Source organism: Etheostoma spectabile, chromosome 23 (genome assembly GCF_008692095.1).
Source record: "Etheostoma spectabile isolate EspeVRDwgs_2016 chromosome 23, UIUC_Espe_1.0, whole genome shotgun sequence".
Classification (NCBI taxonomy): domain Eukaryota; kingdom Metazoa; phylum Chordata; class Actinopteri; order Perciformes; family Percidae; genus Etheostoma; species Etheostoma spectabile.
The window spans coordinates 22,139,040-22,159,898 of record NC_045755.1 but is presented as its reverse complement, the minus strand read 5'-3'; the positions used below and the strand labels follow the sequence as shown (position 1 = coordinate 22,159,898).

At 39.6% G+C, this 20,859-nt stretch overlaps 1 protein-coding gene across 2 annotated transcripts in view; it reads left to right on the top strand.

Moving 5' to 3' along the window:
* Positions 1-7,592: 7,592 nt before the first annotated feature.
* gys2 (glycogen synthase 2) overlaps positions 7,593-20,859 on the top strand; it is a 45,452-nt gene continuing 32,185 nt past the window's right edge. Inside the window, exons 1-4 of one of the 2 annotated variants that reach the window (XM_032504869.1) lie at positions 7,593-7,876; positions 12,166-12,347; positions 14,274-14,465; positions 14,654-14,839. In XM_032504869.1, the coding sequence (XP_032360760.1) occupies positions 7,753-7,876; positions 12,166-12,347; positions 14,274-14,465; positions 14,654-14,839 (684 nt within the window). In that variant the 5' untranslated portion in view covers positions 7,593-7,752. The remainder of the gene's footprint in view (positions 7,877-12,165; positions 12,348-14,273; positions 14,466-14,653; positions 14,840-20,859) is intronic. The other variant, XM_032504868.1, reaches the window with a different exon arrangement.

The following is a 20,859-nucleotide window of genomic DNA, read 5'->3' as shown; positions in this document are numbered from 1 at the left end:
TTTTGATTTTCTGTAATTAAGTAGGTTTTTGAACACAAGGGTTAAGGAATTAACTTTGGCCTACCCCTGTACCAACTGTACCTAGTCTACCCCAAACTTTGGTTCAGTGGTGTGATCCATATCCCCTCCTCGTTAAGAAATGTGAGGAGAAGGTGCTGGACCATCGGTCAGCGGGGGATCATACTCCTTCCTTTTGTCCGTTTCCTACCCAGGGACTAGCCTACAGATGCAAATTAGCTTATAGCTAACTCTAGTACTGCTAAGGAGCTGTGCGTTGTCCCTGTCAAATGAATAAATAATAAATAAAACTGCATTATTAGTTGACGGCAAAATAAATCCACCACATTAATTCCTACGGGCATCTTGGTATTCACCTTGATAATCAGCTCAGTTGGAAAGATTTTTTACGTAGGTTTGGGGTGTTTGGTGTAGGCTACTCACTGTAGTTTCAGAATCAGAAATAGGCTACTTTATTGATCCCCGAAGGGAAACTCTTTGTTGCAGTTGCACAAATATAGAGTAGAAATGCAAATGAAGAAATAAAGAAATATAAGGAATTGGATATGTACGGTATTTACATAAAGGAATGTTATTATACATTATTTACATAATTAACATAATTAAGGAATTGGAATGGTGAAAAGTTTGGTAAACTCTGCTCAGCTAATATCTAAACTTGTTCGTCTGGTACCATGAAGGTGATGGGGAGGGCTGAATCATAGAGTTTTGTCCCACATCCTCCACCCCGAGGATGAGCACTTACCATCCGGACGACTGAGAGCGCTCAGCAAGACAGCATTTGGTTTTGATTTTGGTTTTGGTTTAATTTTATTTCTGTCGACCTTGAGTGTGTTTCTCGATGAAAGAATCACTGTTTATTTAAATGGAGTCTGGTGGGTTTGGCTATACAATTTTTCAGTTTAATATTAAACAAAAAGAACCTTACAAAGGTTGGCCTTTGTAGGGATCCTTACCATTTCAATGTTTCAAGACCAATCTTAAAGATTGTTGTTACCATCGGTCACTAAGACACAAAAACATGGGAAAATAGGGTCCGGGTTTAAAAAATGTTACCCTTTAAATAGTTTTGTATTTTGGTTCTAATGATTGTTTTAATTTACGTAATACAAACATAATGTACATGATGCTTATTTGCAGAATTATGCACCCCGAATCTGGCTGCTGAAGGACGTCTGTGTGTCATGTAAAAAGGCACTGCAGTGTCATCTTATGGTCGGATAAAGCCACTGCAGAAAATTATAATTGGGTCACCATATAGTGCTTTTATTAAGACGTATCATATAAGTCCACTGACTGGACAGTTTCAATTGCGGTTCCTAAATACTGAGATGACTAAGAGCAAACAAATGTTATAAAATGTTATTTGATTATGTTTCCTTATCTCAATGTAGTTATTGTGATAGTTTCTTTAATTAGTCTCTCGTAATTCTTAAAAGAAATTCACAGTAAAGGTAGGTACAAAATTTTTATTCACAGAAACATTTTTATCTGAAGAAAAAGGCCTTTTTAAACACAAATGTGCCAATGGAACACAAATCCTCAGAAGAAGACACGTCTGTTTCAAGTAGACACCTCCAGTTCTCACGAGAAGAGAGAAAGGGGTGAAACTTTATTTGTCCTGGCTGTTTTAACGGCTCTTCTGTAAACATAGCCATTGTAACGTTTCCCGAAACGGAGGCCGAATGGGTTGAAGTTGAATTTACTCCTGCGGTCATTGCACAGCAGCTGCCGCTGGTCTTCATTCTCTCTCAGGGAGAAACACGGGTTGGCGTCCTCCACCAACAAGTCTCCTGCAGTTCTTCTCCTGAGGGCAGAGAGGACTGATCCTGAGGACAACAGCAGCAAACATCAGCTCACAGCTGGACACATCAGCTGACTACATGCACCTGCAGCCTTCTGCTGGGATCAGGACAATAAAACAAATTTCATTTCATTTATTTGTTTATTTGACAGGGACAGTGCTTATTAATCAACAGCAAAGTAACTGTAAATGAGCCAGAGATAGCTGAACAGGATCATTTCCATCTCTTGTCCCTGGCCCATTTTAAAATAGCAAACAAAAAAAAACAGTAATATTTACAAAGGTACTCTGCATAACACTGCATATGAGATCTAGACAGCAAGTAAATTTATCATTATACGAAACAACAAATTTCACTTCTACTGTTCATATATAGGACATGCACGCACACACATATAGTAGAAGTTAATATCATATTTTATTTATTCAGTTCTGTTTAACTACATTTTCTGTGAACGGTTTCATAGACTGTAGAGTAAATTAAATTAGATTTCATAAGTTGAACATATGTGTTTTCTAAAGAAAAGTATTCAACAAAGAAACTATAGCTGTCAACCAAATGTAGTAAAGTAGAAAGTACTGACATGTAGAAATTAGCATAAAAAGGAAATATTCAAGCAAAGCGCAAGTACCTAAAATTGTATTAAGTACTCAGTAAATAAATCCTTCCTAGTAACCTCCCACCAAAATGCACTCTTTCCATCAAGAATAAAATCAGATAGAATATACGTATATTAGTTCAAATTCATCTCATGAGGTTGCCCACCTGTTGCATGTGCAGAGTCAAATCCCGGCAGTGCTGCTCCCACACTCCCTCTAACAATCAGCCCGCACACCACAACCAGAGCCACAAGTCTCATGTTGGACAGAAGACACAAATCCTCTCTCACTCGTTGTCCAAACAACGCAGATTAAAGATCCACTGTTTACCTCCCTCACCAGGTACAAACACGTTCACTCCTATCAGACCCGTTTATAGTTCCACCAGGTGACCTCTTGCTCTTGCAGCTAGCAGCCAATCACAGCCTCCTGCGTCTCTGCACTGGAAATTGCGGAGCTGTCTGCTGCAGGTGGCAGCGCTGAAATGTATCATAATTTCTGGGAAATTATGTCAGTTTGCTACTGGGATCATTCATCCAATACAAGATAATATGTTGAAAAATGGCAAGGTCATGGACATTTTAAATTCAAATAAGTGATGGAAACAGGGCTGAAACATCAGAACGTGTAATTGCACAATCCAGGTTCCAGTTTGGCTACCGTGATGCAAAGATGGTGGGCTGAGTACGGGTGCTTTTACTCTATTCTATTTTAATTCTAGACTTCCATGCGGGTAATACAGCAATGTGTTGCATGGAAGGAGGCCCAAGGCACAAAGTAAGCATCACATGGCAACAAAGATAAAGGAACAATGACTAGAAAAAATAGTTGTAGCAGTTCAAGGCGTAGCAGGACTCCGAGCAGGACCATGACTGCAGCTGTAACCATGGTGCCTCCTTATCCCAGGAAAACTGTGATGAGAGATAGCACAAGGACTCTGGGGAATAAGCTCCACGGAGCTGAGTTAGTTACAAGGATATCTGGATGGCATCACCCTGGCCTCAACCTATTGCAAAAAATCAGGAATATCCTGTCTATAAATGATGCAGAAAAAGTCCAAGCATTTTTTTACTTCTAGGCTGGATTACTGCAATTCTTTATTATCAAGCTGCTTAAAAAAGTCCATAAAGACTCTTTAGCTGATCCAGAATGCTGCAGCACGTGTTCTGACAGGAACCAGGAAAAGAGACCACATCTCTCCTGTTTTAGCTTCTCTGCATTGGCTTCCTGTAAAATCCAGAACAGAATTTAAAATCCTTCTTCTCACCTGCAAAGCTCTTCATGGTCAGGCACCATCTTATCTTAAAGAGCTCATAGTACCTTACAACCCCACCAGAGCACTACACTCCCAGAATGCAGGGTTACTGGTGGTTCCTAGAGTCTCTAAAAGTAGAACGGGAGCCAGAGCGTTCAGCTATCAGGCTCCTCTCCTGTGGAACCAGGTTCCAGTTTGGGTTCAGGAGGCAGACACCGTCTCCACATTTAAGAGTAGGCTTAAGATTTTCCTCTTTGATAAAGCTTATAGTTAGGGCTGGCTCAGGAGTGTCCTGAACCATCCCTTAGTTACGTCGCTATAGGCCTAGACTGCTGAGGGACTTCCCATGATGCACTGAGCACCTCTCTCTTCCTCCTTCTCTCCATCTGTATGCAACCTCATTCCATTAATGCATGTTACTAACTTGACTTCTTCCCTTTCTCAGTCTTGTGCTCTCTCGCCCCTCCCCTCAGATGGAAAGAGAGGAGAGAGGAGCCCAGTGTGTCAAAGGAAGTCCCCCGGCAGTCAATTACTTTAACATCATAACTAGGAGCTGGTCCGAGGCAAACCTGAAGGATACCAAGACACAAAAGAAAAGGAAAGAAATTACTCAATAAAATCATTATGGTTTTATTTGATTATAATAGGCTTTTGACCCGTTTGGCCTACAGCTTCCCAGTTTGTATCAATGATGTGTCTTGAGGTGTATGATGACAATGATGATGATGATGATGATGTTGACAAGGATGATGAACCAGGATAATTAGAGATGCTGGTGATGACAACAGTGCTGCGGATGACTGTGATGGTGATGATGATCTATGTCTACTGTGAACATTTTTAACATGAATTGCAGTATCGCAATATTGTATACATGTGTAAATTCTTCCACCCTTATAAGTGAATTATTTTCCGGGCAAATGTCAAAATCACACGAAATCTAAATTTGATGGAAACCATCCTCCAATATCACCCCCTTGCTTGCTCTCTCCCCATATTTCTTGTCCATCTCTACTGTGAAGTGTTGGTGTGTATATGAATTTTATGTTATTTTATACAATTTTTATGGTGCCTTTTTAAAGTTCTTTTTTCAATTGCTAAAATGCATTGGTCAAAACGAAAGTCACATTGCCAAAACTCTTCACACAGTCAGCGAAACAGAAGTCTATGTGGACCAAACTGTGAATCACTTTTCCATTGCCCTCTTCCTCTTCCTCCTCCTCCTCTTCTTCTTCCAACTCTTCTCCTTGGGGCGGCAGTGCCTCAGTGGTGGTGCGGTCGCCTCCCAATCGGAAGACTGGTGCAGTCCCATGTCGAAGTGTCCCTGGGCAAGACACTGAACCCCGTGTTGCCCCTGATGCTGTGCCATCGGAGTGTAAGTGTGTGTGTGTGTGTTTACCTGATGAGCAGGTGGCACCTTGTACGGCAGCCTCGGCCACAGTGTGTGAATGAGTGTGAATAGTTCCTGTACTGTGTAAAAGCGCTTTGAGTAGTTGTTATAGTGTTTTTTGATTGCTTTGACCTGCTTAAAGAAACTAGGATCCACTTGGTTTTCATCATCACTGTCTCAGCAGAGCAGAAGACACCTCTTGCAAATGTGTTAACCCTTTCTCATTGGATAGACACATGGTCCCCAGAACAGTAACAAGGATGTCATTCAAGCAGTCCAAACTCCATTGTTTTAGCTATGGTAAATAAACAAAAACCCTCTGTGTGGATGAGGCCATGTGGCCCCATCGTCAAGACACAAGAGACTGAGTATCAATAGTGGCTATTTCCTATAATCTACCGTAATAGATGTTTATACTTTAAAATATTTTATTGTTATTTTCTTAATTTCTTAAACACTAAAAGATTTTATTTTCGTTTACGTATATTTTGTACAATATTCACATTATTTTAGTTGTCAGCCACAGTGTGAAAATAAGAATCAATTGAATTAATGAAGTTTGCATCAAAGCATTTCTGATTTTGGATCCAATGCTTTGCAAGAATGCGAATTTGATAACAAATGGCACCGGCATCGTTGTCCACTGTCCACTTGGAAGAGCTCATACACACATTGTGTTGTCTGAATGCTTTTGTTGCATATTTTAAATGTTTTGGGCACGGTTAAAGCCTTTTGCAAACAAAATGTGTCATTTTGACCATGAGATCCACTGTTTCGGGCTGTGTGTTAATTGTTTTGAAAATGTGGAGTTTGAGTTGACTACTGCATCAAAGCAATCAAGAAAAACTGTAAGACTAGAAAAAACCCTAGCTCTTTGTCCATTGTTCAAAACAGGTGATCTGACTTTTGACCTTTACAAAAGCAATGATTGTTATCAGTTAAGCAATTAGTGTTTGCACATGTGAGGAGTGTGGGTGTGAAGTGTAGCATTTTAATTGGTTGTGAAGGAAAGCAAGTAACTTCCTGTCAGATTGTTGTGTCTTAGGTAGAGAATTGTCTGTAGTGTTATGAACATATACGTTTTCTCTACTTGAAAAAGCGTTTCATGCAATTGAAAACTGAGTGAAAGGTTTTGTGTGTAAGCATTTCTGTGGGACTATATTGAAATAAATAGGGAAATTTTAAATAAACTGAATTAATAATCATTCCAAATTTTATTGTACTACACATTTAGTTGAAGTTTTTTTTGTAATTATTATTGCAACCCTGGAATTTCATGTAATTTTTTTTAAGGAAATTACCATATGCAAAGATATAGAAAAAAATAAGACATTAAAGAATGTTTCTGATTCATTCTTGTTTATTAAACTTTAGTACTGTCAAATGGAAAGGTGTGATTCTTTAATGAAATAATGACAAGTGTTAAAAATCATGCAAACTTCAATGATAAAGTTCATAATTTATGTAATGCTCCCTGTTGTTTGCCTTTCTTAGGTCAATGTTTCATGAGTGATGATCTTTGCTTTCTGAGTAAGAGGTGTTGCCAGTGTTTTGGTCCTCCAAGCTCATTTTGAGACATGTTAGAAGTGTTTTGGTGGTTTGAGTGAGTTTTGGAAGTGATATTACCTGTTTGTCCAAGATGCATGTTGGTAATGCAGACTGTATGAAGAATTTTGAAAAATTGATTTCAGTATTGCCCTATGCTTGTTAGCAAACAAGAAAACCCTGTAATATCTGGCCAGGGATAACAGATGAAAATAAAATAGAATAGAATGCCTTTATTGTAATTGTACCATTACAAACACAAAATGTAAAAATTCTGAAATTCAGAGCCTTGATGGCCTATACCTGTGGAGCTGGGCGTGGTCTGCAATCAGCTAGAGTGGAGAGAAGTGGCAGGTGAGTTATTTGTCTCAGCTGATTCTTGTTGGACTAATTCACTCTAACTTTATATGCAGTAGCATGCTGGATTTGTGGAGGACTCCCACCCCCCCCCACCACAGAGTCAGCACATTGGTCTGTGAGAGATTCTTTATTTGTTCTTTGTTAGAAAATTGTGAGCAATGGGACCATGCACCATTGAATGTAAGGCTGTAAATGTATGTTTAAAGTGTGTGAGCAGTCAAAACAAAGACTGCTGCTTGTAAATTGTCTGTCTTCGCTTTGCAATGTGCTGAGGTTGGCAGCGAGAACTGATACTATAACCTTATATTCTAACACTGGCTCACTTACAGTTTCCACTGTTCAACAAGCACGGCCCCTGTCAAATAAACTAAACACAAAAAAAATTAAAAGTTAAGTAAGGTAGCCAACAGTCTAGTACTGATGTGTATTGTAAATTCATGATTGGATACACTGTCAAAGTGACATTTTTTGAGAATATTATAGCATTTTGTCCTGTCCTGAGACCTAGTTTCATTCATTTACATTTCACAATCCCATTCAGTTTAGCCCAGCAACAACTTAACAGAACCTTTCACCTGTGCGTGTGTGTGTGTGCATGCGCGCCTGGCCGTCCGTAGGTCAGCCATTATAGTTGTGCTTGGAGCTCTTTGCTCACATCAGTCTGTATTATCTTGTCCTGGAGGACTGTCCCAGCTGAGCTCAGGCCAGTTTAAAGGATTTTACAGACTGACACAGTTCTAAATTCCAGGTGGTGTCTGTCTAACCTGCAGACCTTTTAAGATGCCGCTGTCCCGTTCCTTGTCCATGACGTCCCTGAGCGGAGTACTGCCGGCCTGGGAGGAAGCCGAGTTGCCTGTGGAGGACCTGCTGCTCTTTGAGGTGGCCTGGGAGGTCACCAACAAAGGTCAGATCAGAAGGGTTATGATGCTTTCATTTCTGAAAAAAGTCAGCTGTTTGAAATAATGCATCCAAGCAGAAAGCATAGTAGTTCAAAGTATTAGGGCTGCAACTAACGAGTATTTTCATTGTTGGATTCATTATTTTCTTGATTATTTGATTATTTATTTGGTCTATTGAATGTCAGAAAATGGCATAAAAAGGTTGATCAGTGTTTCCCAAAGCATGAGATGTCGTCCTCAAATGTCTTGTTTTGTCCACAACTCAAAGATATTCAGTTTACTGTCACAGAGTAGAGAAGAAACTAGAAAGAAAAAAGCCAAAATCAGAAATTTCTTTCAAAAAAAATGTTCTAAAGCAGATTTATTAATCAATATAGCGATTCATTTGAAAGTTGAAAAAGAATCGATTAATCTTTGGAGCTCTGCAAAGTATTGCAAAACTACACAATATTTTACGTTCCTAAAGCACCTGCGGAATGCTAATTTCAACTATTTAAATCCATTTTGGAGGAAAATCCGTCAAGTGAAAACATTAATTGACTTTGGCAAAAAAGATTCTTCTAAATGCATAACAATTGTTAAATAATAATTTGATACAGAGCATTTCATTAAAAATAATAAATGAAATATGTCCACTAATGCTTATTACTTAGCACTTCAAAAGTCTGGTAGTATTTGTATTTTGTTTAAAACTGTGTCTCTTAACCCCTGAGAGAGTAAATATTGAAATCCAGTGAGCATGGAGACAGAGTCTATACCCTCCGAAGAGTTAAACATTAAACTGCAGGTATGTTGTGAAAGAGGAACAGCTTTTACTTTGGCCATTTTAGCCATGTATAAAATCAAAGGCCCAAACATGAACAAATATAACACTGAACAAACCGGATAAATCAATTCCTGGACAAGAGGTGTCAATATATGCTGTGAAATCTGCGGGGCGTCATCCTGTTTCACCATTTCTAATGACTGACTTGACTTTGGCCTTGACTGAGACAGAGCTACCAACAATGCTGAGGTCATGATCCTCTGTACTTTGGGGAATGTAGAGGTTTTGTAACTTTTTGGAACATTCAATTTAGGCAAATCAAGTATGGAAATTGTCTGCCAGTGATTACATGACTACATGACATTTGGTTTTGGCACCAACATGTCTAATACAGAATCCTGTGGTGTATAAGACCTAACAGTGTAGAACCATTTTGCAGAGGTGGAAAGAGTACACAAACACTCTACTTAAGTAAAAGTACTATTACTTTGATTAACTTTTACTTAAGTTAAAAGTAGCTAATAAAGTTTACTTAGATGTTGGTACTCATTTAATATATTTATACTTATAATACTTATTTAATTAAATTACCGTCCTTTTGTGATTTGATAAAGGCTCAAAACCTAAAAACTCAAAAAGCATAAAATCATTTTGATTTTAATTTGTTGACAGATACTTTGCCAAAGCAATGTTAGAGCTCATGTATTTCCTTTTTTTTTTACTCCTTTACGAATGTGATTTAAAATTTAGTAAAGTACCATACTTCAAACACAAAACATACGTAAGTAAAAGTAAAATTACAGATGGAAATTAAAAACTACTTCAAACAGTAAAAGTACACAGAGAAACTACTCAGTTCAGAGTAACGTAAGTAATTGTAATTCATTACTTTCAACCTCTGCCATTTTGTTTGGTTGAAAGACTGTCACAGATACCATATCTGATTATTAAAGGTATAGTGTGTAGTTTCTGTCGCTCCAATGAGGAATTAGAAGTAATGACAACAAAACTGTGGCGTGTCCACATGATACACGCCTTAAGTAATCACGCTTCACCCCCACTCCTCCTCCTCCAGTTGCTGGTAGCCACGGACGACACAGAGGATTATAAAAACATGATGGACTTTTTAGAAGAGGTCATTATCTTCACTCTTGTTTCTGCGTGCCAAAGTCATCAGATGCCACAATCTTGTGAACATGGTCACATTGATAAATACAGAGAGAGTTCTGTGGAGTGGATAGTCTTAATTTGCTTTGTTGCAACTCACTTGGTAATGGCTTAAAAGTGACAGACGTTTATTAACATCATAAAGTTACGCATTAAAGCTTTAACAATTCGTTTTTCCAATCAAAAACCGTAAAACCAACCAAAACACTCATAACCTCATACATTTCTAAAGTGCCTTTCTTTCCTGTAAACTTTGATTTTGACTTAACAGCAACTGCAGCCCTCGCATCACTAAAACCTGCTGAGTCTGAGGGAGTTCTTCTACTTCCATGCAGTACATCATTACGTTGTCAAATAGTTGAAGTTTATTGGCCCTTCTGCTGTTTTCTCTGCCCTCAGCTGTTATGTAACGCCTGCTCTCAGATGCACTTTAGACGTCATTATGGGCTAACTGATTGTTAATGGTCGTACATATCAATATCTGTCTATTTTTTTTCAAGTGAGAGACTGGGAAAAGCACTTCCACATGTTCTGGCCTGTTGCAAAATAGAGCATTCTGTTTGTGTATGACAAACTACACTAAATAGCTCAGTATCAACCTCAGGATTACTGGAGACCCATTTGAGCATTTAGGTTTGATAAGAGTATTTTAAGATATGTGATACAAGTCTTTCCCTGAACGCGTACCATCCCCCACCCCTCCTCCATTATCTCCACTGAACATACTGAGAGACAAAGCTTGTGTGGAGCTGATGTCTTAATTAGCTTTGTAACAACTCAATTGGCAATGACTTGAATGTAATGGACGTTCATTAATATCAAAAAGTTATGCACTTAAGCAGAGATCTTTATCCGTGACCCCTAGGAGGCTCTCAGAATTACCGCAAGGGGCGCTGCCAAAATATTTATGTACTGTACAGTACAGGCCAAAGGTTTGAACGCACCTTCTCATTCAATGTGTTTCCTTTTTTTCATGCCTATTTATATTGTAGATTATCACTGAAGGCATCAAAACTATGAATGAACACATGTGGAATTATGTACTTAACAAAAAAGTGTGAGATAACTGAAAACTTGTCTTATATTCTAGTTTCTTTAAAGTATTGACCCTTTGCTTTTTTGATAGTGTTGCAAACCCTTGGTGTTCTCTAAATTATCTTCATGAGGTAGTCACCTGAAATGGTTTTCACTTCACAGGTGGGCCTTGTCAGGATTAATTAGTGGAATTTCTTACCTTATTAATGGGGTTGGGACCATCAGTTGTGTTGTGCAGAAGTCAGGTTGATACACAGTCAACAGCCCTATTGGACAACTGTTAGAATTCATATTATGGCAAGAACCAATCAGCTAAGTAAAGAGAAACAAGTGGCCATCATTACTTTAAGAAATGACGGTCAATCAGTCTGGAAAATTGCGTGTCCCCAAGTGCAGTCACAAAAACAAAACTGGCTCACATGAGGACCGCCCCAGGAAAGGAAGACCAAAAATCACCTCTGCTGCTGAGGACAAGTTCATCATAGTCACCAGCCTCAGAAATCGCAAGTTAACAGCAGCTCAGATTAGAGACCAGATGAATACCACACAGCGTTCTAGCAGCAGACACATCTCTAGAACAACTGTTAAGAGGAGACTGTGCGAATCAGGCCTTCATGGTCAAATAAGAGCTAGGAAACCTCTGCTAAGAAAGACAACAAGCAGAAGAGATTTGTTTGGGCCAAGAAACACAAGGAATGGACAGACCAGTGGAAATCTGTGCTTTGGTCTGATGAGTTCAAGTTTGAGATCTTTGGTTCCAACCGCCGTGTCTTTGTGAAAATATGAAATGTTTGCTAAAAGCATCATAGGATGACCAGACATACCGAAAAATTCAGGACAGTCCCGAAATCCAAGCAGTTGTCCCAAATCCTGAATTCTGAAGTTGTTGTGACCAACACTTTGTTTGTTTTGTTTCATAACATTGTGAAACAATTTGTCATTGTTTCATAATGACATAAATTACACTTGCGTTCATGTTAATGATTTTTTATTTGTATTTGGGCTTTATTTGTTTACATGACAGTTGAATTTCTGAATAAAAACAATAAATCATTTAAGTGCAGAATTTTGAAAATTCATGTCCCCCTCCCCCAAAAAGATTTATTTATTTATGCATCATAACAAATAACAATGGTTCAGTTAGTAAAGCCACTTCTCATATTAAGGAGAATGGGACACAACCAAACATTGATGTGCACATGTCAGTTCACCTGCTGTAAAAAAGGTAGAACCGGGTCCCAAATGTAAATCTGCATGATCTTTACCTTGAGAAGTTAAACACAACTTCAGAGCTGTCTTTTCCATTCATTGATTGTGAACCTGCAGTTGGAGGAATCTACACAGTGATTCAGACCAAAGCCAAGATCACAGTAGATGAATGGGGGGAGAACTATTACATGATGGGGCCCTACTTTGAACACAACTTCAAGACCCAGGTGGAGGGCTGCGAGCCGCCAAACCCCGCCATCAGGAAGGCCATGGACGCTCTCATCCACAACGGCTGCCAGGTGGGAGAGAGACTAAATGTCTTATGTCTAACTTGTTTCAGGAAATGGGGGGTGCTTTAATAGTTTTAATATCATTATAAGACCCCCTCCAACATAAAAACAGGTTTTTAACCTTAGTTATGTGTCCATTTGGTGTTTTACATGCTACAAAACATATAATGAGCAAAATATGCAGTCAACTCCATGACTGAGCATTTCAGCCTTGAAACTGCTAGGTACCAATGATAGCCTCAAAAAAAATGTATGCAGCCGGGGAAACGTCAAACGTCCCAGACTAAAGAACCTCACCCCTCAACCTGTGGCTGGCATCATTAGCATAATGCTACAGCAAAACCAGCACACTACGCTAAACAAAGGGATCACCCCACAAAATAAAAGCATTATATAAATGAGGGAGAGTGAGTAGATGTAACCCTTTTCAGAGTTTTTTATGAGGGAAAACCAGGTTTTATATATATATCTATCATAGCAGAGTCCGGAGCGGGTTGGCCATCAAAGCCCTTTAGAACACAATGTGATTTGAGCTGCGCTCGCTGCTGGGTTCAGTGCTCATCTGACTAGGTGTTTGGGGACACAGGATATTCTATTCAGTTTATAATAATAATAGGAAGGGTTTCTTGAAACTTCTAGTGTCCTTCAGCAAGGCAATGAACCTCAAATTGCTGTCTGTGTGTTTATATGTGAAGGGGAGGCATTATCAGTCATATTGGACTTCTGTCAGGTATAAAATGTAACTCTGAGTTCATTTTTCCAAAACTTCTCACACTGCACAATTGCTACAAGCTCAAATAATTTAATAGTAGTACTACTAGCATGCTAGCTACTACAGATGACGCCACCAACACTACTGTACTGCTTAACCACTTCAACTACTACTGTAGCACCATAAAAAACTATATGATACTAATATGGCATTACTGCCTAACCATTACTTCTAACAATAAATCAAGTTACCAATGTCTTCTCTCAGTAATTGTAGAGGGAGCATTCTATCATTTGGAAGAGGATTAGGGCCATGTGAAAAAAATATATTTGAGTTCAAAGTTTAGTCAGTTCTGAGATCTTTTTTTTTAAAACTTTCTTAAAAAGAGCGTTAATTCTGAGAATAATTCTGACTTTTGAATTTATTTAATTTTTTTACTATTGATATTTTCTATTAGCATATATGCAATACCAAGGTGCTAAACTACAGATTTAAAAATGACTTTATTCTACCCTTCCAACAGTGTCACTGTGTACTGTGCATGTTACTGTTTACCAAACTCTCACTGAGGGGGCTGATGCTGTCTAACTCTAACCATAATAACTGGCCACTAGATGGTGGTCATAAACCAAAGACCCCAATGATCCAGGAGAATAGACAAGACAAATCCCTTATGGCCAATATGCTGTACACCATTTTTGTGTGCTATGGTATAGGCAGTTGATTGGTTTGATGAAATAAATCATCACTACATTTGAGTTAATGATTTAATGTTTCAAGCCTAGAAACCTCTAGAGAACATAAGCAGCCAAGAGTCCCTGACCACATAAAGATAACCTGAAAGACGACACAATCTTCTGAACACAGCCTTACTGAGAAATACAGAGAGAGTTGTGTGGAGCTGTTGTCTTAGTTAACTTTGTAGCATCTCATTTGGCAATGGATTGAATGTAACGGACGTTCATTATTATCAAAAAGTTATGTTCTAAATCTTCAACCAAAGAACTACATGTAGGGATTCTATTTCTACTTATTAAAGACACTAAAAACGGTATCTACCACTTTTAATTGCCAGAAAAAGTGCCAGCAAGTTGTGTGTGAGCAAGAAATTAGCATGGTTTCAGTTTTACCCAAGATTACTAGAACTAGATTTTGAAAATGTATTTGTAAAATGATCCCTCACTCACTGGGCTTCCTTTGCATTTGCTTTGTTGATGCTGCAGGTTCATTTTGGCCGCTGGCTGATTGAGGGCAGCCCCTTTGTGATCCTGTTTGACATTGGCTCTGCAGCTTGGAACTTGGACCGCTGGAAGGGGGACCTGTGGGACACCTGCAGCATAGGCCTGCCCTACCACGACCGAGAGGCCAACGACTCTCTCATCCTGGGATCCCTGATCACCTGGTTCTTCAAAGAGGTGAGCTGTTGTTCAGCACACTGCTTATCAGGCAGTTCCCTCCTGCTACTGTTTGTTACTACAAACTAGTAGTAACAAATACAAACGTGAAATTGCCTGGTGCAACTTTAAATTAGTATATACAGTATAATATGAACTTATAGGTAAACACTTGTATTTCCAACTCAGATGCATCTTGTGTTCTCCAGTTGACAGACCAGCTGGGAGACAAGCCCAATGTCATTGGTCATTTCCACGAGTGGCAGGCGGGTCCAGGGGTTATTCTCTCCCGTTGCCGCAAGATTCCCATGGCAACGGTCTTCACTACACATGCCACCCTGCTGGGACGATATCTCTGTGCCGGGAATGCTGACTTTTACAACAACCTGGACAAGGTGAGAGGTCAGGAGGGTTGGTCATGACACATGCTATCCCTGCTAAAAACTACACTGTAACAAATATGGACACAAAGCAGGAAATTGCCACATTTTTAATGTAGGTGAGGATGCAGATCCTGCATTTATTTTCTCATACGCCCTGTTCTGACCTGTTTGTAAAATTGGATCCGAGGGATTGGCTGTAAGTATAGGTGAAAACTCACTCACATGTCATGGCCAACACATTGAGATCTAATCACTCAGACCACATTCGGAGGTATGACCAAAATTTTATAGCAGTGTGAACAGAAATGTTATAAGGTCCGCCTACTCAACTGTGAGCGTAACTACTACTCATTCAACTACTTCATTCAAGTATGTTTTTGTTGCCAAAGAAACCCCTGAGAGTACAATGTGTGTTTTGGAGGATCATCTTGTCTGTGATGTGTCCAGGCTTTGTTCTAGTGGTGTCTGCAGCTCTTGGCCGTTTTCTGCAGCGCTGTTGATTGAAAAATGCAGCCGCTGGTTTACAATTACCTTATTTTTAGTTTCATAAAAACCCAAATTCACTACAGACATTCCTGATCTTATGTTATCTGTATGTATTAGTCTCGCATTGCCAGAGCTAACAACGCTGTGTACACAAAGCAGCGGCTGTAAAAAGGTTTCATTTCTTTTAAATCTTTCACAATAAAAGTCCCCAGTTATTTTGTTTAAATGCTTTTATTATGAAGTGGCAAAATCAGGAAAGTTGAGTTTTCATGAGCAGTAACGTAACACAACTCCTATAAAGCAACTATAGAACTTCAAACCACAATGATTTAGTTAAAAGCTACAAACGTTAATGTTGTCCTTACATGGTGGTGCAATAACTTACATTAATTTCTGTGGTTCTATGGAAATATTATAAAGTTGCTGTGTGTTATGCTGTTTCCACTGTACTTGATGGGTACTTTTAGGTGACAATGAATATATTTAGTAGCACTTAGGCCATGCGTTTCTGAGGGTAAGTCCGGAGTCTGTGTTTAAGTCTTGTCTCCATCGTTGCTGGAGCCAGAAAATTATAGCTCTTACAGTTTGTGTGTTGCAACATAACTTGGTTTTGTGGCTGTAAAATTATTTTCAAAATCACAGGCTGAAAGAAAAACTCAATGGATGAAGGAGTGAAATTAGCAACAAGGATCCAAACATCTTATATAACAAAATGATTGAGTGAGTTGACTTTGTGAAGGTCTTTGAAGCCAGCATCATGTAGTTAATGATTTCCTCTATGGTTAGAATTGTTGGTTCTGAGGGTGGCTGCTTGGTGTCTTCCACATTGCAGGAACTATGACAAAGACACCTGTTTTCATCAAGCAGCCACCATCATGACCAACAATTCAGAATCAGAATCAGCTTTATTCGCCAGGTATGACATATAAGTATACATACGAGGAATTTGACTTAGGTTGGATCAGTTGATCAGTTGCAGTCCAATTTAGGTTGACTCGGTGGAATTTGTCCGAATCAATGTCCATCACTCAATTGTTACCGACCCCAGCGACATGCGAGCATCCATATCACGTAGTGATTTTTGCAATCCATCCACCTTTTCTGTCAGACCGGTGGATACACAAAGCAACTCCACCGACTGGGCCCTGATGTTATCAATCCCCTTCTGCGCTTCGACGGTCCGGTCGGAGATGTTGCGAGTCAGTTCACTGGACTGGTCAGCCCTCATATGTAAAACCTTCATCCTCTCAACCACTCCATGTAGGCACTCTTTAAGTTCCCCAGACAGCTTGTGGGTAAATTTGCTGGCGGCTGTCTTACCAATTTTCCGATAGGTCAGCAAGACCCCAAGGCCAATGATCAGGAGCCCCACCAACAGAATTCCAATTATCCAAATGTCTTCAACGTGAAGAGAAGGTGAGAACGTCCAGGCAGACCACCTGCCAATCCCCCCAGGAATCGCGAGCATAGCCTGCAGGGAACGTTCCACTCGGACATTGCGGCTCCCCCGGAGAAGCATGATTAGGTGAAAAAATCATGTCAATGGCGCTGAGTGACCAGTTAATCAGTTCCATTTCGAATGTTCCAGGAAAACAGCAGGCAGGGGACAAAGAGAAAAGAGAAAAGGTTCCACAAGACAGGGTAGACAGACTGGGAAGGAGCCAAGTTAAGATAAGAGGGGAGAGGAGGAAAAACACGTCTGCTCTCGCCAGAAGCAGGAAGAATTCTGCTGCTTGAGCACAATTATTCTGCAACAACTTTAGCATTTAGAGCTACAGCATTCTACAGATTTTGTCATGGTCCAGAAGGTTAGAAACTACTCTCTATAAAAAAACACAAAATCCAAATATGATCCACTTTCTACTTATAATTAAAGCCAGAAAGGGTTTTCTCATACGTGATTTAACAAGAGTGATTATTACATATGGACATATTTTCCATACATGTCCACTTGTCCAGGTGAACAACATATTAAAGTCAACAAACCGTGACAACAGCAATGTGCATTTAATTTGGGATACAAGCACACTTGAACAATTCGGAACTTGAACACACACACACACACACACATACACACACACATTCATGATTCATTTTCACTTTCAAAGGTTCATGCAAAAAATTGCAGCCTTTTACAGCCTCTTAGTGCATCATTAGTGATGTTGAGCTGGGTGTGGAGGGGTCAGTGTGATGTTTGTAATTGGCTCTGTTCTGCTCACGTTCTAAAGGTCAGCATGGAGCTAAAGGCCACTCACTGGCTGAATGGATTATTGACAGACAGTGTTAGTAACCTACAACCTGATTAGGAGGTCCAGAGGAATTTAACATCCATTCTATTGATGGAATCATATCAATATGCATTTTCAGTTTTGTTGACTGTTACACACTATGCAGCCAAAAAAAGGAAACAACAAACCCATGGACCCAGAGATGTGTATTAAGTAATAGAAATACATATTGCAAATGACATAAACAAAAATAGGTAAAATAAATTAATTAGTTCAAATGAAAATGTTTAAAAAAAAAATCTTAATCTTAATCTTTTTTTTGTTACATGTTTAGCAGTTGAAAAAAAGTTAAGTTTTTCGACACTTGACACTTTTTTTCAATGTTTCTCACTTTTTTGTGATGTTTTTGACACTAGGTAACACTAACATTAACTCTAGTTTTACGGTTATTTACAGGAAATTATACTTAATGTTTAAGTCAGAATTGGTCCTCAAAATTGTGAGGACCAAAGAGAAAATATGTAGGCCTATTCTACACTATTAAAGCAACTAAAAGCAGCAACAACTGAGTCTCTTCTCAGTAATCACCACCATTTATGACTCTACTCTATGACTCTATTAGGCTACACCCCAAAATGAGGACAGACTCGTTACACTGTTTTGTATTTGTTGTTTCACACAGTTTTTTTAAAAACATAACTTTTCCTCATGCCCTTACTTAACGTTTGTTTTTTATTTCAAAGTCAACAACATGCTTGGAACTAGCAAACTCTTCAGGACTAAAAAAGGAGGAAAAAACGATCTGGCACAATTCAAAATAGCATGGTAAATAAATGGAACCAGAACAAAACAGGTCACAAATATTGTTCGCACAGCAAATAAAACGTTTAGTGGGCTATAGCGAAATCAAATCACAAGGCTGAAATGGACTACTATAACACTAATTAATCAATGGCTGAAGTTACATTTCCCCTCTGACACTAACTTTTTCACATCAGGCTTGGCCGCTGTCAGACTTATGCGCAAACAGTCCTCCAAAGACTGGGTTGACCGACGGTTCCTCTCGTGCGTTTTAATCGAGTTCATCTTGGAGAACGCAGCCTCACAGGAGTAGGTTAAACCGAACATGGTGAGCACATACATAGTCAGCGTCTTCAATGTGCCATAGACCTCTGGACAAGATATCCAAAACGCGCTCAGGCTTTCAGCACCACTGAGAGCAGCCTTCATGTTGCCTGCGGCCTGACTTTCAGCCAGCTCACTCTGAATGGCTGCCTCGTCCAACTGCAGCATTTTCACCGCGTTTGTGGAGAATTCTCCGCTTGGGGTGATGGTGAATGGGTCACGCACAAATCCAATGACATCCCTGGAAATAAAAAAGTCATCAAAACTAGTAGAGAAGTTGTCTTTTAATTGTGTGATAAATATCTTCATCTTGTCTGTTGCGTTGCCTTCTCCCACCGTCTTCAGTGTGTTGAAGTGCAGCAGCCGCCCTGACAACAAATCTGCGTGGAACAGATCAAGTTTGTTCCCAAAGGCTTCAAGTTTTTCCACCAAATCCACCACTGATTTTTCTTTTCCTTGCAGCTGTAGATTAAGTGTATTTAAATGGGAGAAAATGTCTGTTAAAAATGCAACGTTGCACATGTATCCCATGTCTTGCAAGATGCGGAGATGGTCAGCTGCCGCTTTGAACTTACTTTGTTTTAAAAAATCCACTACTTGGGCACGGAGTTCAACAAAGCGCTCCAGTGCTTTGCCCTTACTCAGCCAGCGCACGTCATTGTGGAGTAACAGGTCATCATGAGAAGCCTGGGATTCCAGCACGAATTTGCGGAACAAGCGGTGCTGCGTGCTTGAAGTTCCTCTGATGTGGTTAATAATTTTCATTGTTTTTTCCATCACCTCTTTGAGCTCTCCACTTAGCTTTGCGCACAACACACTTTGATGGATGATACAATGGAGTGCGTTAGTTTTAGGAGCGACAGTCTTTATTCTGCTCACCAGACCCTTATTTTTTCCAATCATGGCAAGTGCACCATCTGTCACTGTCAGGTTGATTTTATCCAGGGACAATCCATGGTTTTTAAAAAAATCCTCCAGTTTTTTAAAGATGATGTCAGCAGTGGTGTTGTCCTCGAGTGGAAGCAATGCCAGCAGCTCTTCTCGAAAATCTTTGCCATCATAGTATCTGACAAAAACGCACAACTGTGAGATATCCGTGTTGTCAGTGGACTCATCAATAGCCAGCGAAATATATTTGTCTTCCTTGACCCCGTCAATGACAGCTCGCTGAACTTGCTCCGCCAAAACGTGTACACGACGTGCATTAGTTGAGGCAGATAGAGGTACTTGTTTGACAGATGCAATAACTCTGTCCATTGATTTGTCGGGGGCAAGTTCCTCCAGAACGGTGATCATGCACTCCTTAAAACCTCACTTTCAGTGAAAGGCCGGTTATGTCTGCAAAGCACCCAAGCAGCCTGCAGGGATGCACACGTTACTCTCTCTTGATCAGTTAACGTTCGAGTAATAATGCCACTTGCGTGGGAGTAGGCAGATTTCAGTGCGACGATTTTTCTCTGACTCGCCTCTGAATGCTCAGGATATGAAATCTTAAAATTTGAATGTTTAGTGTGGTGGTGACGGCGCAGATTGTATCCTTTTGCAACAGCAACAGTTTCGTTGCAAATTAGGCATACTGGTGAGGCATTCCGGAAGGTTGGCATGATAAATGCGTACTTTTCAGTCCAGTCATCATTGAAGGACCTGTTTTCAATATCAACTTTGCGTTTCATAGCCTTTGAGAGTGCCATTTTACCTCTGTTAAGAGACCCTTTCCTGTTACTTCCTCAGTGTTTGTTTTTCAAGTGCTCTATAAGTAAAATTGACTTAATTGAGTTGAGGCAAAATATCTATCACCCTTGGTGCTTGTCTGTGGTATAGGTGATAGGACCCTGACTCATAAAGGCCTTCAGTTTTGTAATGGAAAAAGTATTAACAATAAACATCAATCATAATGTTATACCAAATTTTTTTTTTTTATTTTTTTTTTATTTAAGGGTCCGGCCCCCAAGGAGACTGTCTGGTAAAATTCTGGCCCTCTGACAAATATAGTTGATGATAGTGACAGCAATTCAATTCCACTCAATAAAAGCGTTATCTCAAGAAACTTAACAGATAGAGTAGGTCTAGACCACACTCTATAATTTACAAAGACCCAATAATTCCAGTAATTCCCTCAAGAGAAAGCATTTAATGCTATAGTGGCGAGGAAAAACTCCCTTTCAGGGAAAAACCTTGGATGGTGAGGAAAAA